The following is a 19,941-nucleotide window of genomic DNA, read 5'->3' on the forward strand; positions in this document are numbered from 1 at the left end:
TTAGAAAGAATTGGAAAACTGAAAAAGACAGGGCACTGAGTAGTAAATATCAGTACCCTCTGCTACATCTCCTAAAGAAAGAGATGAAGAGTTAGATCTTAAATATGAGAGAGAGAAAGGGCTTCTGAAAAGCAGTTGTCCTCTCTGGGCTGTGTCAGCAAAAAAGAAGGAAAAGGCTGTTTCAGAGCTCTCCTAGAAATAGGAGAAAATTCAAGAGATGTCTTGCAATTTTCTCTGGCTTTTACAGGAGAAATCCATAATTCTGTTTTGTTTATTGTTTGTCCTTGGCACACCAATGTCCACGTGTGTCAATTATCTGTTCTTTGTTTCGTTGTCTGAATGAATGGTATTCTGTTTCATGTTCAAAAGACAAAAACAGTTAAAGCTGCTACGCATCCACTCCTTGATCTAGTTTAACTTGGTTTAAAGACAGTCTTAATGTGCAGAGATAAGTTACCTTACACCTGTAGCCAAGAGTTCAGCTGAGCTAGAAAAGCCCTTCCAAAAATTGATTGTAGGTATAAGCTGCTTTTAAAGGGACCAACAGTTTTTTGGATTCTATAAGGAAGCTAAGAGTTGCTTGTCCTAGAAAAATCTCTGTGACAAGGTGCTTTTCTCTTGAAATTACAGCTAGAAAAAGCAAAAAAAAAAAATTGTTTTGTCTAAATATATAAGATGTGTTGTCACTTCATTTTTGTTTCTGATTGGTTTTAAAGGTATAAATATGTTCTACATGTCTTGTTGTAGATTGTTGGCCTATAATTTATTGGGTATGATTAAAAATTTGCAACTTTGGTAACAATTTGATCAGAATACTTTGTCTTGGCCCCATGTTTTCTCTCACCCTCCATTCCCTTTTCTTTCCCAGCCTTCCTTTCAAGTGAACCTGGTTACCGGCAACCGCTGGTGGCTACAGAATGGTGCCCGAAACAAGGAACCTGAAAACAGAAGTCTAGCTGAGGAACACTGCCTTGGGGTAGAGCTCTACGGAAAACTGAAGAAGAAGAGTATCCTGCGCACTTGGTAAGCAGCAAACAGGATTGATACTAGTAGTAGAAATTAAAATAATGGCTGCTTCCCCCATGGCATTGTACCTGTACCTGCTGGCAAAAGAATTGTTCAACTTGTTTTTGTTCCTTTGCATCTGCTTTCTTCCAAATTTGTTAAGAATGAGAAAGGACGAGATGGCTTTGGTTCCTCTAATGTATATTGGGTTCAATCTATTACTAGCAAGAGACCTAATCTTAAGTTAATAATTGAAGGAAAAGGTTTTAAAGGATTAGTAAATACTGGGACTTATGCAATAATTATTAGAAGACAAGATTTCCTTCAGCTTGGCCTTTATCTGATACTCTAACTCAGCTAAAAAAGATTGGTTATTAAATTAATCCAAAACAAAGTTTAAACTTAAGAGTTATGAAACTAATGGGCCATTAAGATTGTTTTTATACCATTTCTTTACATTTCTGGTAAAGGTGGGAGGTGCATTCAGTAAATTTGTTCATAATTTTTGAGAACCCATGGAGCGATATCATTTGGAAAGGTTTGCCTCAGAGAATGGTTAACTGCCTTTATATATATATATATATATATATATATATATATATATATATATATGAATTGTTGTTGCTTTAATATAAGAAATTAAGAGTTTGAATCTTTCAGTGTATATTATTCATTGTATGATATTTTATTAGCTGATCTCTCTGAGGAAGTTTTTCTGCAAGCCTTTGCTCTAATATAATGAGCTTTAAAATTTTGGAGTACTTGTTGCTCCAGAAAAGATTCAAAGGCAATATGTTTTCAATATTTGATACCTCAGTTATATCCTTTTATTTTATTTCTTTTTTTATTTTATATTTTATTTACATTTAAGATGCCATCCCCTTTCCACATTTCCCCTCCCTAGAACACCCCTGTCTCATGCCCCCCTTTTCTTTTTGCTTTTATACGATTTTTTAAAAATGTTAATCAAAGGATTTATAAGTTTGGTAATGCTCAATCAGAAGCGTAACCCAATACCCAACCGAGATATAAAACCTATCTTTGACTGGTGGAAACATGTGAACATCTGCCTCCATGCCCCCTCTCTCTTTCTCTCTCTCATCACCTAGCTTCTCCTCTTCTTCATCTTCTCTTCTTGTTTCATCTCTTCCTCTCAGTACTCCTTCCCACTTAGCTCCTCCTACATATCACTCTTCCTGTTAAAGTAGAACTTTTCTCTCAAAATACAATTAGAGCATACTTATTCCTAATTGTACCAGTGAGGTACAAGATAGTCCTAATACTTAGTCCATCATTCTGTTGACTAACCAGAACCTCTGTCATCTCTTCTAACTAAAATACTTTTGATCCCCTCAGTTATATCCTAAGCAGATTGTGGCAGAGAAAATTCCAATAAAAATAGACAAGAGTTAAATTCCCAGCAACCACATGGTGGCTCACAACCATTTGTGGTGGGATCTAGTGTCCTCTTCTGGTTTGCAGGTGTACATGCAAAAAGAAAGTGATTTTCTTTTAATTTGATTTGCATTTAATAATTTTCAAGAGTTGTTAAGAGATATTAATTGGCTAAAACCTCATCTTAAGCTTACCATAAGAGAATTTGAACCTCTGTTTGATATTCTCAAGGAAGATACAAGTCCTAATTCCCCTTGACAATTAACTGATAAAGGAAAAACAGCTTTGTTGAAAGTAGAGTAAGCTGTTAGTTATCAACAGATAAATTATATAAACTATGATAAATTGTTGGCTGTTTGCAATATTGCTACTCATGTGCTCACAGCAGCCCTTTGGCAAAAGAAACCATTAATGTGGATTTATCTTTCTTCATCTACAAGTAAAGTTTGAACATCCTATTATAAAATTGTTACTGTGCTAATACAAAAATTGTATGATAGAATCCTAAAAACATTTTGGATAAAAGGTTTACTCCTTATTCCAAATAGCAATTAAATTGGTTATTGAAAAATAATGATATTTGGCCTATTACATGGCAAACTTTATAGGCAAATTTGATGATTATTATCCAAAAGACAAGTTGTTACAGTTTTTCTCTATGCATGCTTTTATATTTCCTGTAAATTTACTACGCATGCAGCCCATAGAAAAAAATGTTTACTTTATTTACAGATGCCTCATCTATTGAGAAAACAATATATGTAATTAGATCACATGTTCATTTTCTTGACACAAATAATTCAATTACAAATAATTAACTTCAACACAAATAATTAAATTACGTGTTGTAGCCACTGTTTGAAATGCTGACAAATCAAGTTTTCAATTTGTATATTCATAGCCAGTATATGGCTTATGATTTATAATAGTTTAAAATTGTTCCTTTTTAAAATATTGCTAATTCTCAAATTTTATTTTAAAAAATACAGCTTAATTTATAAAACATGTACTGATTCTTAAATTTATAAGACATTTAAGAGCTCATATTGGATTGCTTAGACCCCAGGGCAATGCCAGAGCAGATTTGTATACCAAGCAGATTATAGGTCTTACAGAAACAATTGGTCATACAATCTTATTCTTTACAGCATGAAAATAGTAATAGTTTGAGACAATAATTTGGCATTTCTAGAAAGTGTGCAAGTTAAATTACAAAAACTTGCTCTCAGTATCCTCATTTTTTTCATAATGGTGTTAAGCCTTGAGGACTTATACATAATCAATTTTGGCAAATAAATGTTACTCATTTTTGATTTAAAAAAATTAAAATATGTACATGTGACTTGACACATTTTAGGCTTTCTAGTTGCAACTACTTTAACAAGAGAAGCAACTAAAAATATAATTAGTTATTGCCTATATTATTTTCCTGTGCTTGGTGTTCCATACCAGACTAAGATAAGTAATGAAACTGGCTATTGCAGTTATTTGACTACAGTCAAACATTTGAGATGTTTTGTTGATAATTTAATATTACTGAGATTTCTTATTATCCTCAAGGACAAGAAATTGTGAAAGAGAGATTATGAAACTTTAAAATAATATCTTCATAACTCTCTGAGTGTGGGAAAAGCAGCTACTGGTGCTTCTTCCCTGGTTTTACAAGAAACTCTAATTGGCTTTTTAAACTAAAAAGGGGGAATTATACCCCCCAAGGTCACCAAAAAACACACATTGCTTTTGTCTTATTTGTTTTAAATTTCCTGCAAACTGATGCTAAAGGTCAGTCTACAGCAGATCACCACTGGCATCCAGTCACTTCCAGTTCATTTGCCAGGGTCATATGGAGAGACCCCTTAACTAATACTTGGTGTGGTCCTAACCCTGTTTTAATTTGGGGTCATGGGTCAGTCTACATTTTTTTCAGAAAAAGAAAATGGAGCCCGATGGCTGCCTGAAAGACTGGTCTGTCAAGTAGACACGGATCTTGAGCCTAATAATTATGATTCTAATGATGAAGATGGCTCAAAATCTTTATCAGCCAGCCGATTTAACTTGGCATATAATCTCTACTCTTACTGGAGAGTATTTTTTATCATTACTTAAAGCCACCCACTATATACCTGGTGGCCATACTTGTGTCTGATCCCTGCTAATTAGCAGTTGAATTAGATACTGGAACATTTCCACTCTCAATCTTATTTTCTACATTGCTTGGATAATCATGTTGCTTTTAACCTTTGAACCTTGTATTTTAAGCAGATTGATTGCCCTCACACAGGATGGCTCTCAGCAAGCTCAGCTATTCATCATGGCAGCTACACATGGCTGTGAAGAATTTCATCTAGTACATGCCCACAGGTCCTTGGGTCTAAATGTGGTTTTGGTCTATATGGGAAAGAGTGTGCCAATGATGGCCGGTTAGTCAAAGATGGGTAAGAGTGTTCTTGAGCTCCTACAAACCTAAGGCAGAGGCATACATCAATATGCTATGTATGTTTTCCTCGAAGATGAGTAATATAGGAGTAATATAGACACCGACCCAAGCCAGGCATGGGTGCCCAGCCACCTGAGACCCTAGACAGGATGAAATTTTGTGCCCTGTCCAGATATTGGCATTGCCATCTTAAAAACTTAAGGGAGGAACTGTGCCCTTCCCCCCAGCCTTGAGCAGGCCTGAACGAGTCATTTACCACAACAGACCAAACTATAGGACCCAGGAGGTATGGTGGCCTGCAGTCTGCTATAGGAGTTAAGAAGAATAGACTGCCTACTGAGCTTGCATTTAGATACCTCCAGGCTGGGATCCCCTCACCCACACCGGCTGAAGTGAGAAGGAGTTCTGGTGGTGGGGGTGGGGCGTCTCCTTTATATTTGAAAGCAGAATATTAAACTTGGGGCTTTGATCAGAATACTTTGTCTTGGCCCCATGTTTTCTCTCGCCCTCCATTCCCTTTTCATTCCCAGCCTTCCTTTCAGGTGAACCTGGTTACCTGTAGCCGCTGGAGGCTAAGTGTGTGTGTGTGTGTGTGTGTGTGTGTGTGTGTGTGTGTATGGGGGGGTGGTGGTGGTGGTGAGTGTGTGTGTGTGTATATGTGTGGTGTGTGTGGTAGGGTGTGTGTATGGTGGTGTGTTGGTGGTGGTGAGTGTGTGTGTGTGTATGTGTGTGGTGTGTGTGGTAGGGTGTGTGTATGGTGGTGTGTTGTTGGTGGTGAGTGTGTGTGTGTGGTGTGTGTGGTGGGGTGAGTGTATGGTGGTGTGTGTATGTAGTGTGTGGTATGTGGTGTGTTTGTATGGTGGTGGTGTGTGTGTGTATGTGTGTGTGTATGTGTGTGTGTATGGTGGGGTGGTGGTGGTGAGTGTGTGTGTGTGGTGTGGTGTGTATATGGTGGTGTGTTGGTGGTGTGTGTGTGGTGTGGTGTGTGTGTGTGTGTGTGTGTGTGTGTGTGTGTGTGTGTGTGTGTAGTGGGGAGTTCATGGTGGTGAGTGGTGGAGTTAGGCCTGTAATGTGTTTCAGAAAGATCAGTGCTCTTGTCTGTGGGAAAATGATATTTTTAAAATTGTAGCTGGGCAGTGGTGGCGCACATCTTTAATCCCAGCACTCGGGAGGCAGAGGCAGGCTGATTTCTGAGTTTGAGGCCAGTCTGGTCTACAGAGTGATTTCCAGGCAAGCCAGGGCTACACAGAGAAACCCTGTCTCAAAAAACAAAAAACAAAAAACAAAAAACAAAAAACAAAAAAATAAAGTAAAATTGTAAAGTTTTTCTAAGCTAAAAAAGAGTAATTTTTCTTATTCCAAGAGAAAAAAAGATGAGAGAAAAAGGAAGCCACAGTGATGATGATGATGACAACGACAACAACAATGACGACGATAATGCCATCTACTGGCTTCAAATCATTCTGCTTAACAGAACGGTATTACTTCCACTCAAGTGAAACTACAGCACTCAGCTGGTTCTTTAAAAAAGCATTTATTATTGCTCTGAAAGCGGGCATCCAATCGAAAGCTCTAGGGAATGCTGTTGAGGTCCGGGGACAACTTTTGAGAGTCAATTCATTCCTTCTACCCTGAACTTCAGGGACTGAGCAGAGGTGTTCAGACTGGGGAAGACAAGTCCTTCTTTTGCTGAGCCATACCACTAGTTTTCATCTGCGGTCCCTAATAGCAGTGATATGTGGCCCACCGAGGTTCTCCTGGCCTACTTCTGTGTATTCAGAATCCAGTGGCCTCCTTTTGTTCTAAAAGTATTAGGCTCTGACAACAGAGATCAAAACTGAAAACTAGCCTGCAGGCTTGTGGGCATTATCCAACAATAAACTTAATAGAGTATTAAGCCTCTGCAGACCCTTTTGGGGTTGGTTGTCCTGGTGTGGGGACATGGCAGCCAGTCCTGATCTGATGGCACTATGTCTTTGCCTGTTCAGAAATGAGCTGCTCTATCCTAGTCATTAGACTGTTCAGACCTGGCTAATAATCTACTCAGGTCCTTGTGATGAGTAAAGAAATAATATGTAGCCAGGCATCCCATAAATGCCATTGACCTATTGCTCTGGAATGCCTGGGAGATCATAGTGGCCGGCAGGTGAGATACGATCAGGACAAGGGACCGGGAGGTATTAACTTTGCTTTTGCTTTGCTTCTATAAAACCTGCTTATCACTACGGGAAAGGGACGAAGTGGACTTTTATTACTATTTAGAGGAAAGATAAGAAACAACTGAGGGAAGTAAAACAATTTTCCTGTCCAGCAGTAGACTCCAGGAAGAGTTGTAACACACCTTTCTGGTGTTCACTTAAAAACCCAACCTTAACTACACACACGCCCTTCCACAGGGCATGCTGCTTGGCATTAAGGCTGCCATTGTTCTGCAAGCAGTAAAAATAACTTCATTTAATCTAAATTTGAATTGAGTCTAAGTCTTTGATCTTTCCGAGTAGATTTGAACACCACAACACTGATACTGCCTGGGTGACAGCAGACCAATACTGTTGTTCTTACAAAGGATTGAGCCACAAGCAGAATCCTTGCAAACCCTTGTCCAGACATGAACCATAAATTATAGCACATTCTTCCTTACATTAAATATAAAACTGTACACATTTCACCTGGGGAGATAAACTCAAACAATTTGTAATTGGACTACAAAACTAATCAAGGTTAGAGACTTCAGCCTTTGGAATACAGACTCCGCTGAGGCCTCCCCAGGCCCCTCCCCAGGCCCTGGTATGACAGCACTGAGACTAGACTCAGGTTCCCACCTCTTATCTTCTTTCTCATGGCAGTGGCTGTGGAATCTGTAAATTGGAAGGATCTCTTTTCTGTTTTTGAATCAATCAACTCTGAGAAGAAAAAACTGAATGAAATTCAGTCATTGCTTTAAATATTGCTATAATTTCAGGTCCCAAAGGCATTACAAATTCTCTTCAGAGGACTTTGAGGACTTGCAGATCACATAAGTGCTCAGGAATGAAATACAGCTTTTAAACACGTTTCTCCAAAATTTGTAAATGTATTATAGTAAGCATGATATTTTGTAAGTACAATGCATTTTAGTTTCTTGTTTTGTTTTTGAGGAGTCTTACAATGAGGCTCAGGCTCGCCTCAAACTCTTGAACCCCTGCTTTAGCCCCCTGAATATTGTAATTATATTCCTGTGCTCCCCCAAATGGTTTATCCTTACAGTTTTGAATTTTGAATGAAGGACATTATAGTTTGTGCTTGCTCATGATTCTCAGGACATCCCCAAAATATTCTCAAGCTAAGGTGTCATTACATACATAATAATAAAATTTAAAAGTTCATGTAATGGCACATACAAAACACTCATAGATATAAAATAGTAAAATGAATAATTCTTAAGAAGATTGATGTAATGGGAAATTGTCTGTCAATATTACATTGGAGTAAGTGAAATGTTTGGCTTTGTGAGTAGGTAAGTAAAATTATATATATTTTGTTTAGATTTCTAGTGACATAAACAAAATATTTTATCTAAGGATAAAACAATTTAGGTAGGATAACTAAAAAAAATTAACTTATAAGAATTTGGTTTTTATATTTACATGGGAAACCACATTTTGCCCACACATTAGAACTAAAGAATGTAAAATTTTCTTTCTGAAAATAAAATGGGTAATTATTATGAGTTTTATGTGTAGTAATGATATCTCTTTGTAACTTTCCATGAGGTAATAACAGGAAGAGGGAAACAGACTGAACTGTTATAGGGCCTCTCATTACATGAAAAGGATCCAAAATGATAGAGAGGCACAGGAGGGCAAAAATCCCTGGAGTCAGCTCCTCAAAAAGTGAGGAAAACGGAGACAGAGATGGAATGCGGCCTTTCTGCCAAGACTGAAGTCCTGGACAGCAGCATGGCCACAGCAGTAATTCAGACTGACACACACAGGAAATAAGAAACAGCATATCCATACATGGCAAATGATAATGCCTACTAGGGCAAGATCAAGCAATTTATCTTTAAAATGTAACTGTAGGATACTATGACTTTCAAAGACCCTTCTCCCACCTTCTCCCATACATATTAACGCTTACCTGCCTCCTTCAAAGTGACTGATGAGATCCGATACCTTACTATGTTTCCCTTTTGAGGCACAAGAAGTAGGCGCCGGATTAGACTCCTCCATCCTTGGCTTTGCACTCGGGAAAGCTTTATGCCTGGGGACCTGGGGTATATGGGATGAAGGTAAATTCTGCAGATGTAATGGTTTTGGAGGCACTGTAGAAAAAGAAAAGAATTCAGTATTTCACTGTTTTTCTCTGTAACAGTAAAGATTCTGGTTCCCTAGGTGTAAAGCTAGGTGTGAAGCTGGGTGTGAAGCTAGGTGTGAAGCACCATTAGTAAGCAATTGCAAGGGAGTCTGTCAAACTGGAACTGACCTAACTTAACCACGGAGAATTTTATTTAGCTCTTGCTATTTCTCCAGATCTCACTGAAATTATATGATTTCAATATGTGTGTGTGTGTGTGTGTGTGTGTGAGAGAGAGAGAGAGAGAGAGAGAGAGAGAGAGAGAGAGAGAGAGAGAGAAAGAGGTTGTATTTAAAGGATCTAATAGAAAAAAATTATTCTTTTGCTTCTGAAGTAGGAATCAAGGACATATAATTCAGAGTTAAAAGAAAAATTTCCCTGTATACTCTGTACTCATTAAGTTAAATTACAACCAGAAGTTTAGCTGGGCACGGTGCTTCTGCCAACTTCAATGCCAGCATTCAGGTGGCAGAAGTAGGGGCATCTCTGTGAGTTCAAGATCAGCTTGGTCTACATACAGAGTTGCAGTTTCAGGCCAGCCAGGGCTAAGTACTGAGACACTGTGTAAACCAAAACCAAACATAAACCAAGATCTTATGCTTCAGTGTTCAAAGAAAGCTCTGTGTTCAAAGAAAGTAATAGCATCAAGGCCAAAGAAATACCTCACATTACAGAATAAAATTTCTCTTTGTGGTCACATTTACTACTTCAGGAAACCCAGTGAGCTTTAGGCATTGTGTTTTGGCTTCCAAAATTCATTATATTCCTTCCCTGCAACCTTGATGTCCCTGTGAATGTTTGCAGTGGAGTACTATCTTCTTTTTAACTCTTCCCCATTGAAAACTTTATTATGCATCAATGCTTTCTGAGGATCAGTTTCCATGTACCTCCACTTCCACCCTTTCATTACTGCTGACCTCATATCAGAAGGAGAGAAATAGGACATCAGCACTGCTAAATGGTTTTTGCATATCTCCTTAGCAACCTAGCAACAACTCTACTGTATTATTCCCAAAACTTTATCTACTAGGTTTTTATAAGCTAGCTTACCCACATATACTCTTGTTTCTACTATTGTTCAAGTCATTCAGTCTTACATAACTTTTCAAATGTATGATGAGCTACGTGTGAAATAGTGCTGGATGCATGTGAACACAAGCATTGCACTCATAGAAACACAACTCATTAGATGAGTGGTTCTCAATCTTCCTAATGCTGCAAATGTCTAATACAGTTCTTCATATTCTGATGACCATCAACTATAAAGTTTTTTGCTACTTTACAACTGTAAATTTTGATAGTTATGAATTATAATGTAAATATACGATATGCAGGATATTTGATATGTGACTCCTGTGACAGGGTTGTTCGACACCCGTAGGGGTTGAGACCTACAGGTTGAGAATTGCTGCACTAGGGGAAATGCCTTCCTTTTAACAATACTCTCCTATATAAAAGCAATTATGACTGTAAACTATATGTCTAAGATTCTTTTAATTATCCACATTCACTACTCTAAGTCTCTTTAATATCTTTCATATTCATAGCTTTCATTGTTTTCATTCAAACTATTTATGCAAAAGGAACAATACAAATGAAAGGCTCCTAGTACATGGGTGTGTTTATATAGTTACCAAATATTCCACAAGCAAATTTTATTATCAGTCACATTGACTTTTGCTAAAAACAATAACTCAAATTAATTGTTACTATATTTTAAAATTGAGGAAACCCAAGATTAGAGTAAAAGTAGACTCAATTGGCAATGTCTATCTTGGATGCAAAATAGGAAAATAGTTCTTGGTATGCCCAGAGTCCGGGGCACCTCTTTTCCTGTTCTGCCCCTTTCAGCCATTCCTTCTAACCATCTCCTTTCTTTATGATTCTCCAACAACCCACAGGACAGCTCTCTACTTGGAACCCACAGCCGAGACCCAGACAAGTGACCTTTTTATTCACCACTCCCTCTATCATAGATGCTCTAGTCTATAGGTCCCAGTCCACCTTCATCCTCTTGGGACAGACACAGGGATAAGGGAACCTCTAGATCTTCCTTTCAACAGTCCGTCTCCTCATTCATTTGTGACTCTCACAACTGTCACATTTGGATAAGACCCAAAATGGGCAATAGCAACCAAAGAATGGAACACCCAACCAACAAAGGTGACACTATAGATCTACAGATATATACACCCAAAATCTTAAAATTCAAATATCTTAACTCCAGATACAGCAATAAAAGCACAAATATGAACACCGGAAACAATACTCTTCCCGCATAAGCCAGCAGCTCCATTGCAATGGACCTTGAAAAGGAAATTTAGCTGATAAATAAGACAAGTCTTGAAAACAGTGATAAAGACTGTGTTCAGGGCTGGAGAGATGGCTCAGCAGTTAAGAGCACTGACTGCTCTTAACTGCTGCATCACCAAAACTTTATGGTTTTGCTAACCAAAAGTTCTGAGTTCAATTCCCAGCAACCACATAGTGGCTCACAACCATCTGTAATGGGATCTGATGCCCTCTTCAGATGTGTTTGAAGACAGCAACAGTGTACTCGTATACATAAAATAAATAAATCTTAAAAAAATTTAAAGATGAATACTATTATAAAGACAGTGAAGACATAAACAAATAAATAAAATAATAAAATAATGAAAAACTCAAGTCATAAAAATAAAATTTAGAAAGAAACAATCACTAATGAAAAGCCAAAGTGAAATAAAAGTGAAAATGAGAAACAGGAAGTCAAATGAAATGTTGGTAAGCATCACCAAACAGACTGACAGATATGGAAGACAGAATCTCAGGTCTTGAAGACAACATTTAGAAATGGACTGTCAAGTCAAAAAAATATTAATTCTAAAAAAAAAAGAAATGAGGCACAAAACATCCAGGAAATCTGAACACTATGAAAAGAACAAATCTATGAATAATAGGATAATTATTGAAGAAAATTTGTCCAACCTAGAGACAGAGATGCCTATAAAAGTACAAGAGGCATACAGAACACCAATAGAACCATAAAAGAAATTTCAAAGATACACAATATTCAAAACACTAGATGTACAGAACAAAGTATATTAAGAGCTTCAAGGGAGAAAGAACTTGCATAATATAACAGAACCATTAATGTAGCAGGGCCATTAATTTTCAATAGAGATTCTAAAAGCTAGAAGGATTAGGATGGATGTTCTTAAAAGATGAAAGAGAAATGGCTAAGAAATACTTAATTAAAAAAAAGAGTTCAACATCCTTGGCCACTACGGAAATGGAAATTAAGACTACTATTAGGTTTCATGTTACCCCAGTGAGAATGGCCATGATCAATAAAACAAATGACAGCACTTGATGGTGAAGACGTAGGCTAAGGGAACTTGTGGGAGTGCAAACTGCTCTGGTTTCTATGGAAATCAGTGCGCATGTTCTTGAAAAAGCTGAAACTCAATCTACCTTAACATCCAGTTATACCACTTATGGACATATACTCAAAGAACTCTAAAGTCTACTGCAGAGACACATGCTCATCCCGATTAATTGCAAACAGCTTAGATATTCATCAAGTGGTGGTTGGATAATAAAAGTGTGGTACACTTACACAATCAAATATTATTCATCTTCTTAGAAAAATAAGATTTTTGAATAGTGAGTGAATGGAGATTAAAAACAACCATCTTAAGTGATAGCAAACAAATATTGCATGTTTTCTCTTATATGTTGATGATATCTTTTAAACTTTAGATATGTGTGTTTTAATCAGAATAGCCACAAAGCATAGACAGCTAATAAGAAACCAGTCGGAAGAAAAGGATATTACAGGGAAGAGGAAATAGTATATTATATAATACACATATTATATAATATATATAAACAGTATATATAATTTATATATTTAATTTAAATATATATATATATTTTAAAAATATACACATTTTTTATAGGGAGTCACCATATAATGGGCGAGACAGTGTCCCAAGTAGATATCCATACTATCAAGTCAAATCTTCAGGAATGGATTACATCTTGTGTGTCACTAACCAATGGACCCCATGGACTCCTTCCCCAAAACATCATAGGCTGTTTTCAAGGCTACTGTCTGTTGGTTATTCATCATAGACTGATGGCAAGGCCATATTGATGAAGACACAGCTTACTTATGTCATCATACATGGAGATTTGAGGTATTGCCCACTACTGATTAGTGTTTATGGTGCTCAAAGGTACTTTACATGCTACTGGATAAGATAAGTAACTGTAGCAGGATGGCTTCCTGCTGCTGCTACATTGTTTGCATTAAGCACCGTGATTGAGGAGAAGCTAATATAGGAGGAGTGAGGAGAGGAAGAGGAGAAGGAAGAAGAGGAGCTAGGAGAAAGAGGGAGATGTAGCAGCCATGGAGAACTATGGATGCATAAGAACAGTAGTCCTGGGTAACAAATTTTATCTAAGGTTAGGTATTGGGTAACAACTCTAATTGTGTGGGCATCTTGTTAATTGAGCATTACCAAATATATAAATATTGGATAATATTTAAGCATTAAGAGTCTCATTTCTACCAGGTACCACATGGATGGTGAGATGGTCTGGGCTCAACCAAGCACTGTGGACAGTGTGGTGGATTGGCAGAGCCAAACACTACACTAGTGTCTCATGGGTCTAGTTGTGGTGAGCTTGGCTTCTGGCTGCTTCCAGCTGTGGCGCATTTGACTTCCAGTCATGGAACATGGCAGCCTGAGCTAAGTCACATCGCCACTGGGATAGCACTGGGGTTTTAAAAAATATTACCTTCAACAAGTGGCGCACCAACTTCAGGCAGGAATTCACTAGAAATTGAAGTCTATTCACCTGGGAGTAAAAGTTGTATTTTTATTTTTTTAAAAAAGAAAGTGAGTGAGTGAATAGCCCTGAAAAGAGTCAAGTGACTCCAGCGCAGGAACTGAACAAAGAGACTGCTGGCAGGCAGGTCCTCTGTTCCTCTGCTGAGAGAAACTGCAGGCTCCTGCAGTCAGAGCCAAATAAATAAGCCTCCAAAGCTTTGCAGCAGTTACCGATTTAACTGTGAATTTATAAATGGGGATTATTTGCTTTTAGGAAAGAATTTATAAACAGATTTGTCTGATTCACATGGGAGATTTTGCCCTCAGTTCGGAACTTAGATAGGAACTTAGTCACTGAAACCAGGTAGAGAGTACAGTGTATAAATAAAGGCTGCTCTGAGCCAAGAGAGCCAAATGAAAAGGCCACCATCTTGGGGAAAATACTGATTTAACTGAATTTACAATGTAGGGATTATTTGCTTTTAAGAAATATTTCTAAAAAGATTTGTTTGAATCACATGGGGAATCTAGCCCAGGGTTTGGAACTAAGATAGGGAACACTGTCACTGACTCCAGGTACAGAGTACAATGATATTCATTGCTTGCTTTGATCAGGTAATAAAATTTGTGCCTCCTATAGAGAGACTTACAGATAAATAAATAACTAGAAGGCTGCTCTAGACAGAGAGCCAAACAGATAGATGGTATAAATAAAAGCTGCTCTAGGCAGAGAGCTGATAGAAAAATAGTGTGAATCGGGTGTATTCAGATGATATAAAGTTATATTGGCTCACAGGAGACTCAGGTCCTGTCTAACGTGGGCCCCATAGGCATATGGGGTTTATTTCCTGCTTGGCAAAACAGGAAAGGCCTAAGAATAGGCACATACACTACTTTAGTTACTTCATTTATCGTAGATTGCTTTAACTTTCAAAATGGATGTGATTCTGAGTTGTGTAGTTATGTTTTTCCTCTGGGAAAGAGGTCAGTATAAAGGTTTTTCTGGTTACTGGCTCAAGGATATGCTGATTTGGGGAAAAGGCTCTGTTTGTGTGTTTTTAGAGAAGGTGATTAAGGTATTTATATCTCCCAGAATTATATGGATCAGATGTGACAGTGGCAGACCCTCAGAAGACTAGATTCCAGAGAATCAAACAAAAAAATATCTTGATACTAAACTTTGTTTTGAGATTTGTATATTACAGAATACACAGCCTTGGTCTAACTCCTCATCAGGCAAGCTCAGCAGACCTGCTTGAATCCCCGATGACCTAGAATTCCAGCTGGATCCAGTGAAGACACAGACAACAGAGGCTTATCAATTTACCCTTCCCCTCTCCCTTCTTCTAATATCTCAATGCCCACATTCAGCCTGAAGAAGTTAATGAAGAGTTGGTGCCCCAATTCCCTGGGCTTGAGGACTAAGGTGGTTAATATTAGGCTGTCTTTCTAAGAAAAAATAAAAGGTTTTATTGGAACAGGGAGGAATAGCTAGAATTGATTACATAGTCATAACCTATTGGTAGAAATATATATAATTGTTACTAAGCTGAAGTTATAATTTCTTAGATGGTACAACATTTATTTTGATTGCAAATTCAAGGGTTTCATTGATATAATTTCTTCTATTAATTCAAAATTGGTGGGTACAAGGTTTAGACCCAGTCCTTCTTTAACTTTTTTTTTTTTTAACTGATCTGAGATGGTTAGCCTGTGAGTTAAGGGCCTATAGCAGCAAATTCATGGCTCTGAGTTTATTGTTAGGGTGTTTTCTAGATTTTAATTAGAAATAGCCGAGAGTAATTAATAGACAACAGTCCAGATTGCTTTACATAGATAGTTGGTTTTCAAAAAAGTCAGAAGTCCACAGAACTGACGGTATAGACATTTCTTTATTAAAGATCATTTGATTAGAGACCTGTCTGTTCCTGACAGCTTGCCTGTCTTGGATTCTAAGAAGAGACTGAGCATCTTTGGAGTTACTCCAGTAGTGGGGAGACAGCCACTAGGCAATTGTCTCTTTTCATCTACAGACAAAATGCTGTCCAAAAAAAGGACACACTTGCAGAATAGTTGACTGATTATATCTGCCAAGACAGAGTTATCAGCCCTTCAATATTCTGAATTATAGGTCTGTCACATGATCCTGTTAGTTGCATGTAGCTACAATGCCTATGAACTACAACAGTGATATATCTATAAGATACACTTAAACAATAGTGGCACAAATGTTATGGGAGTAACCAGCCACTTTTTTTTTCAAAATAAAAACAGGGTTTTTTTCATATATATGATATATATATACGAAATATATACATATATATGATATATACATATATATGATATATACATATATATGATATATATATACATATATATTATATGTAAATATATTTTGATCATGCTTTTCCTCAACCAATTTTTTATTTGATTTAAAGCCTGTTTTATCAGATGGAACCCATACCTGAAACTGCTAATGTGTTCAAGAACCTAAAACTTGAAAGTTCATAGGCCTACCAGAAGCCAAATACCACTCATCTTCTAAAGGAACAAAGCAATAAAATGATTCCTAATGACATTGCTATAGACCCATAGATAAGTGCCCCTCTTAGCCATCATTACAGAAGGTTTTTCTTAAAGTAATTAATACAGAAACCTACAAGTGGACACTATGCATTGAGTGAGAGACTTTGGAACATTCAGCTTTAAGTGGGACATCTTCATTAAACTCCTTTCTTCAAGGCTCAGGGACCTATGTGCAAGAAAAGATGCAAAGTTTATGAGACAGAGATGGAAGAAACAGCATCTTTCAGACACAACAGAGCACATAAGAGATTGTGATCACAGCGTGCAAGGATCTGCACACATTCAGCCCAAACAAAATCTCAGTATAGAGACAAGGAAGTGGACACAAAGTCTCTCTCTTAATCAAGAAGGCATTTATAATTGATACATGCTAGGAACTGTGTGTGTGTGCGTGTATGCTCTTTTTGTTTTGTTTTGGTATTTTTTTTATCTTAGTGGGTTGTTTTGTTTTTTATTACGCCTTTCATTTTGTTTTGTTTATGAGATAGAAAGAACATGAAGTTGGATGAGCAGGGAGATGACAAAGATACAGGAGGAGCTGAGGGAGGGAAAATGATAAAATATATTGTATAAAAATTTTAATAAAAATGGGGAATTATTTACTATTAATATTTCAAAATTATTATAATAACAGTGATCTTATTCAATGTGTTCCTGGCAGTATATGAAGTAAAATATTCTTGCCAAAGGATGTCCACTTTTAAGGATTATTTTGAGCAAAGACTTTAGAGAAATATCTTGACCTTGTCCCTTTCCCCTGTGGTGACTCTCCTCATCACAGGAGAAAGGAAGCTCCATCAAAGGGAGGCTAAGGCTGAGGCAAACAAGTTAACAAACCTGACTAAACTAACCTTCATCTTTCTAGCTTCTCCAATGGCCTATGGAAAAGCCCTCTAGTGTTCTCATGTTTACACAATTTATTTCTCTAATTTAGTATATAAAAATTCAGATCAAACTGCTTTTTGAGGTCTCTTTTTGTTGTGGTGATTCTAATATCCATATTGTTTGAAGCCAGACTAATCCAAGTCTGTCTCAGAGGCTTTGATGAAAGGACAAAAGGACAAAAGTCTAGTTCAATGTCCTTTCCCAGTGTCAAACTTGACAAGGTCTGGAGCTGTGGCTGTGGCTGTGGCTGTGGCTGTGGCTGTGGCTGTGGCTGTGGCTGTGGCTGAGGCTGTGGCTGTGGCTGTGGCTGTGGATGAGGCTGTGGATGAGGCTGTGGATGAGGCTGTGGATGAGGCTGTGGATGAGGCTGTGGCTTGGCTGTGGCTGTGGCTGAGGCTGTGGCTGTGGCTGTGGCTGAGGCTGTGGATGAGGCTGTGGCCGAGGCTGTGGCTGAGGCTGTGGCTGTGGCTGAGGCCGAGGCCGTGGCCATGGCCGTGGCTGTGGCTGAGGCTGAGGCTGAGGCTGAGGCTGTGGCTGAGGCTGTGGCTGTGGCTGTGTCTGTGTCTGTGGCTGTGTCTGTGGCTGTGTCTGTGTGTCTGAGGCCGTGGCCATGGCCGGGGCCGTGGCTGGGGCCGTGGCTGGGGCTGGGGCTGGGGCTAGGCCAGGACTTCGGAGGCATTAAAGTTTTGGCTCCTGGAAAACCAGCTTTCCCATTCAAGGGCTGTAGTTATCAATACTAAGGCAGCTGTGTTTTAGGTATCCCATATTCTCTTGCCAACATTGTCTGACTTAGTCTTTTGCTGGCCATGGCCTCTCCCTCTTGCAAATAGTATAGAAGATGCTATATTTCTTAATAAGCTTTCTTGTAATAAGTCATCAGCTTGTGAAAAACCTCCTGATCCCATCTACTGGTCTTCAGTATTTAATGATCCCAGGTCTTCCCGCTAGAGACCTCAACATTCAGGGCCCTTATTCCTGTGAGTCTGGGTCACATATAAAAAAATTAAAATGTGTGCTTTTCTTCCTGTCGATCCATAATATGTCACTTGAAGTCTTAGGTCCAACACAGATAGCACAGAGAGGAGGCACTCACTCCCCTAAACTTGTAGGATGAACTAGAAACTAGCACTAAATGCTATCGAGAGTACAAACTAGTTCAACCATGATCAAAGTCAGTATGGAGCTTTAAAATAATTAAGAACAGAACTACTATATGACCTAGTTATACCATACTTGAGACTTCTCAGAACACTGATACAGAAATATATGTACATCCATGTTTACTATATCCTACTCACAATTGCAAAGAAATGGAACCAACTTAGATGTTAATCAATGAAATAATGAAATAATAATGAAACTTACAAACAGACAATGAAATTTTATCCAGTTAAATAAAAATGAACCTACAAAATTTGCAGGAAAATAGGTGGGTCTGTAAAGATCAGAATCTTAATATTTTAAATTTATTTTCTAAAATTTTCATATAGGTAAACAATATATTTTGAACATATCTACCCCCATCCCTCTCTAACTCAGTTCATAACAATACAACTTACTCCCAAATTCAATTGAATGTCCATTTTAAGAAATAACCTTGTATGTGCATTAGTGTGGCCAGAAAACATAGTTCACCTCATCCAAGGCATGGGCAACCTGCCAGTGGCTACAAACCTAAAGAAAACAGAGTCTCACTGCTCTAGTAGCTATCAACTGCCACCCTTTTCTCAGTTAGGGGAGGAGCTTCCCAAGAGTCTCTTTCACTAACCCAGGCTACAGTGTGACCACAGCTACTGTGAGTATGCCTCTCCACCCTCCATCTCTTATATTCTTTTCACCCTCTCTTCAGGATGCTTCATGAGCCTTTAAAGTGTGGTGTGGGTTGATGCAGGCAAAGTGAGAACTCCCAAGTGAATGGGGGTTGTCTACTTGGGCATGGGCATGTCAAGAACTCCAGTGCCTCAGCTCCACAAGAGCATCAACGCCTTCTCTGGGTGAGGCAGAGGGATGGCAAAGTCTTACTTGGGGCTCTGAGTGTAAATGTTGACAGTGTGTTCAGAAAAATATCCATCCTAGCTTTTTCTCCTTGGATGTTTATGACCTAAAGACTAGAAGACTACTCCCCATGTAGAGGTTGCTGCTGTGGATGGAGATTATCTAAACTTGCCACATTAATGCATATGTATATAATAACCTTGCCTCCCTCCCTGCTCAACTGTACATAAAAAACATGCTGAGCTTTGGAGAGGCCTTGGGAGCTCTATCAGAGAGCCCAGTCGACCTGCACTAAGCTTCTCTCTTCTCTCTCTCTCTCTTTCTCTGTCTCTCTCTCTCTCTCTGTCTGTGTGTCTGTCTGTGTATCTGTCTGTCTGTCTGTCTGTCTGCCTGCCTGCCTGCCTGTCTGTCTTTTCTTCATTTCCTTGACATACCCAGTTAGGTCAAGCCCCTGAGACTATGCAAGGACTCAGAAGAGAGAGGGTA

At 38.3% G+C, this 19,941-nt stretch overlaps 1 protein-coding gene across 5 annotated transcripts in view; it reads right to left on the bottom strand.

Moving 5' to 3' along the window:
* Positions 1–19,941, bottom strand: part of Fgd4 (FYVE, RhoGEF and PH domain containing 4) — a 176,512-nt gene that overhangs the window by 69,610 nt on the left and 86,961 nt on the right. For all 5 annotated transcript variants that reach the window (XM_076942521.1, XM_034515150.2, XM_076942520.1 and 2 more), the window contains exon 3: positions 8,957–9,140. In XM_076942521.1, the coding sequence (XP_076798636.1) occupies positions 8,957–9,048 (92 nt within the window). In that variant the 5' untranslated portion in view covers positions 9,049–9,140. The remainder of the gene's footprint in view (positions 1–8,956; positions 9,141–19,941) is intronic.

Source organism: Arvicanthis niloticus, chromosome 12, assembly GCF_011762505.2.
Source record: "Arvicanthis niloticus isolate mArvNil1 chromosome 12, mArvNil1.pat.X, whole genome shotgun sequence".
In the NCBI taxonomy this organism is placed as follows: domain Eukaryota; kingdom Metazoa; phylum Chordata; class Mammalia; order Rodentia; family Muridae; genus Arvicanthis; species Arvicanthis niloticus.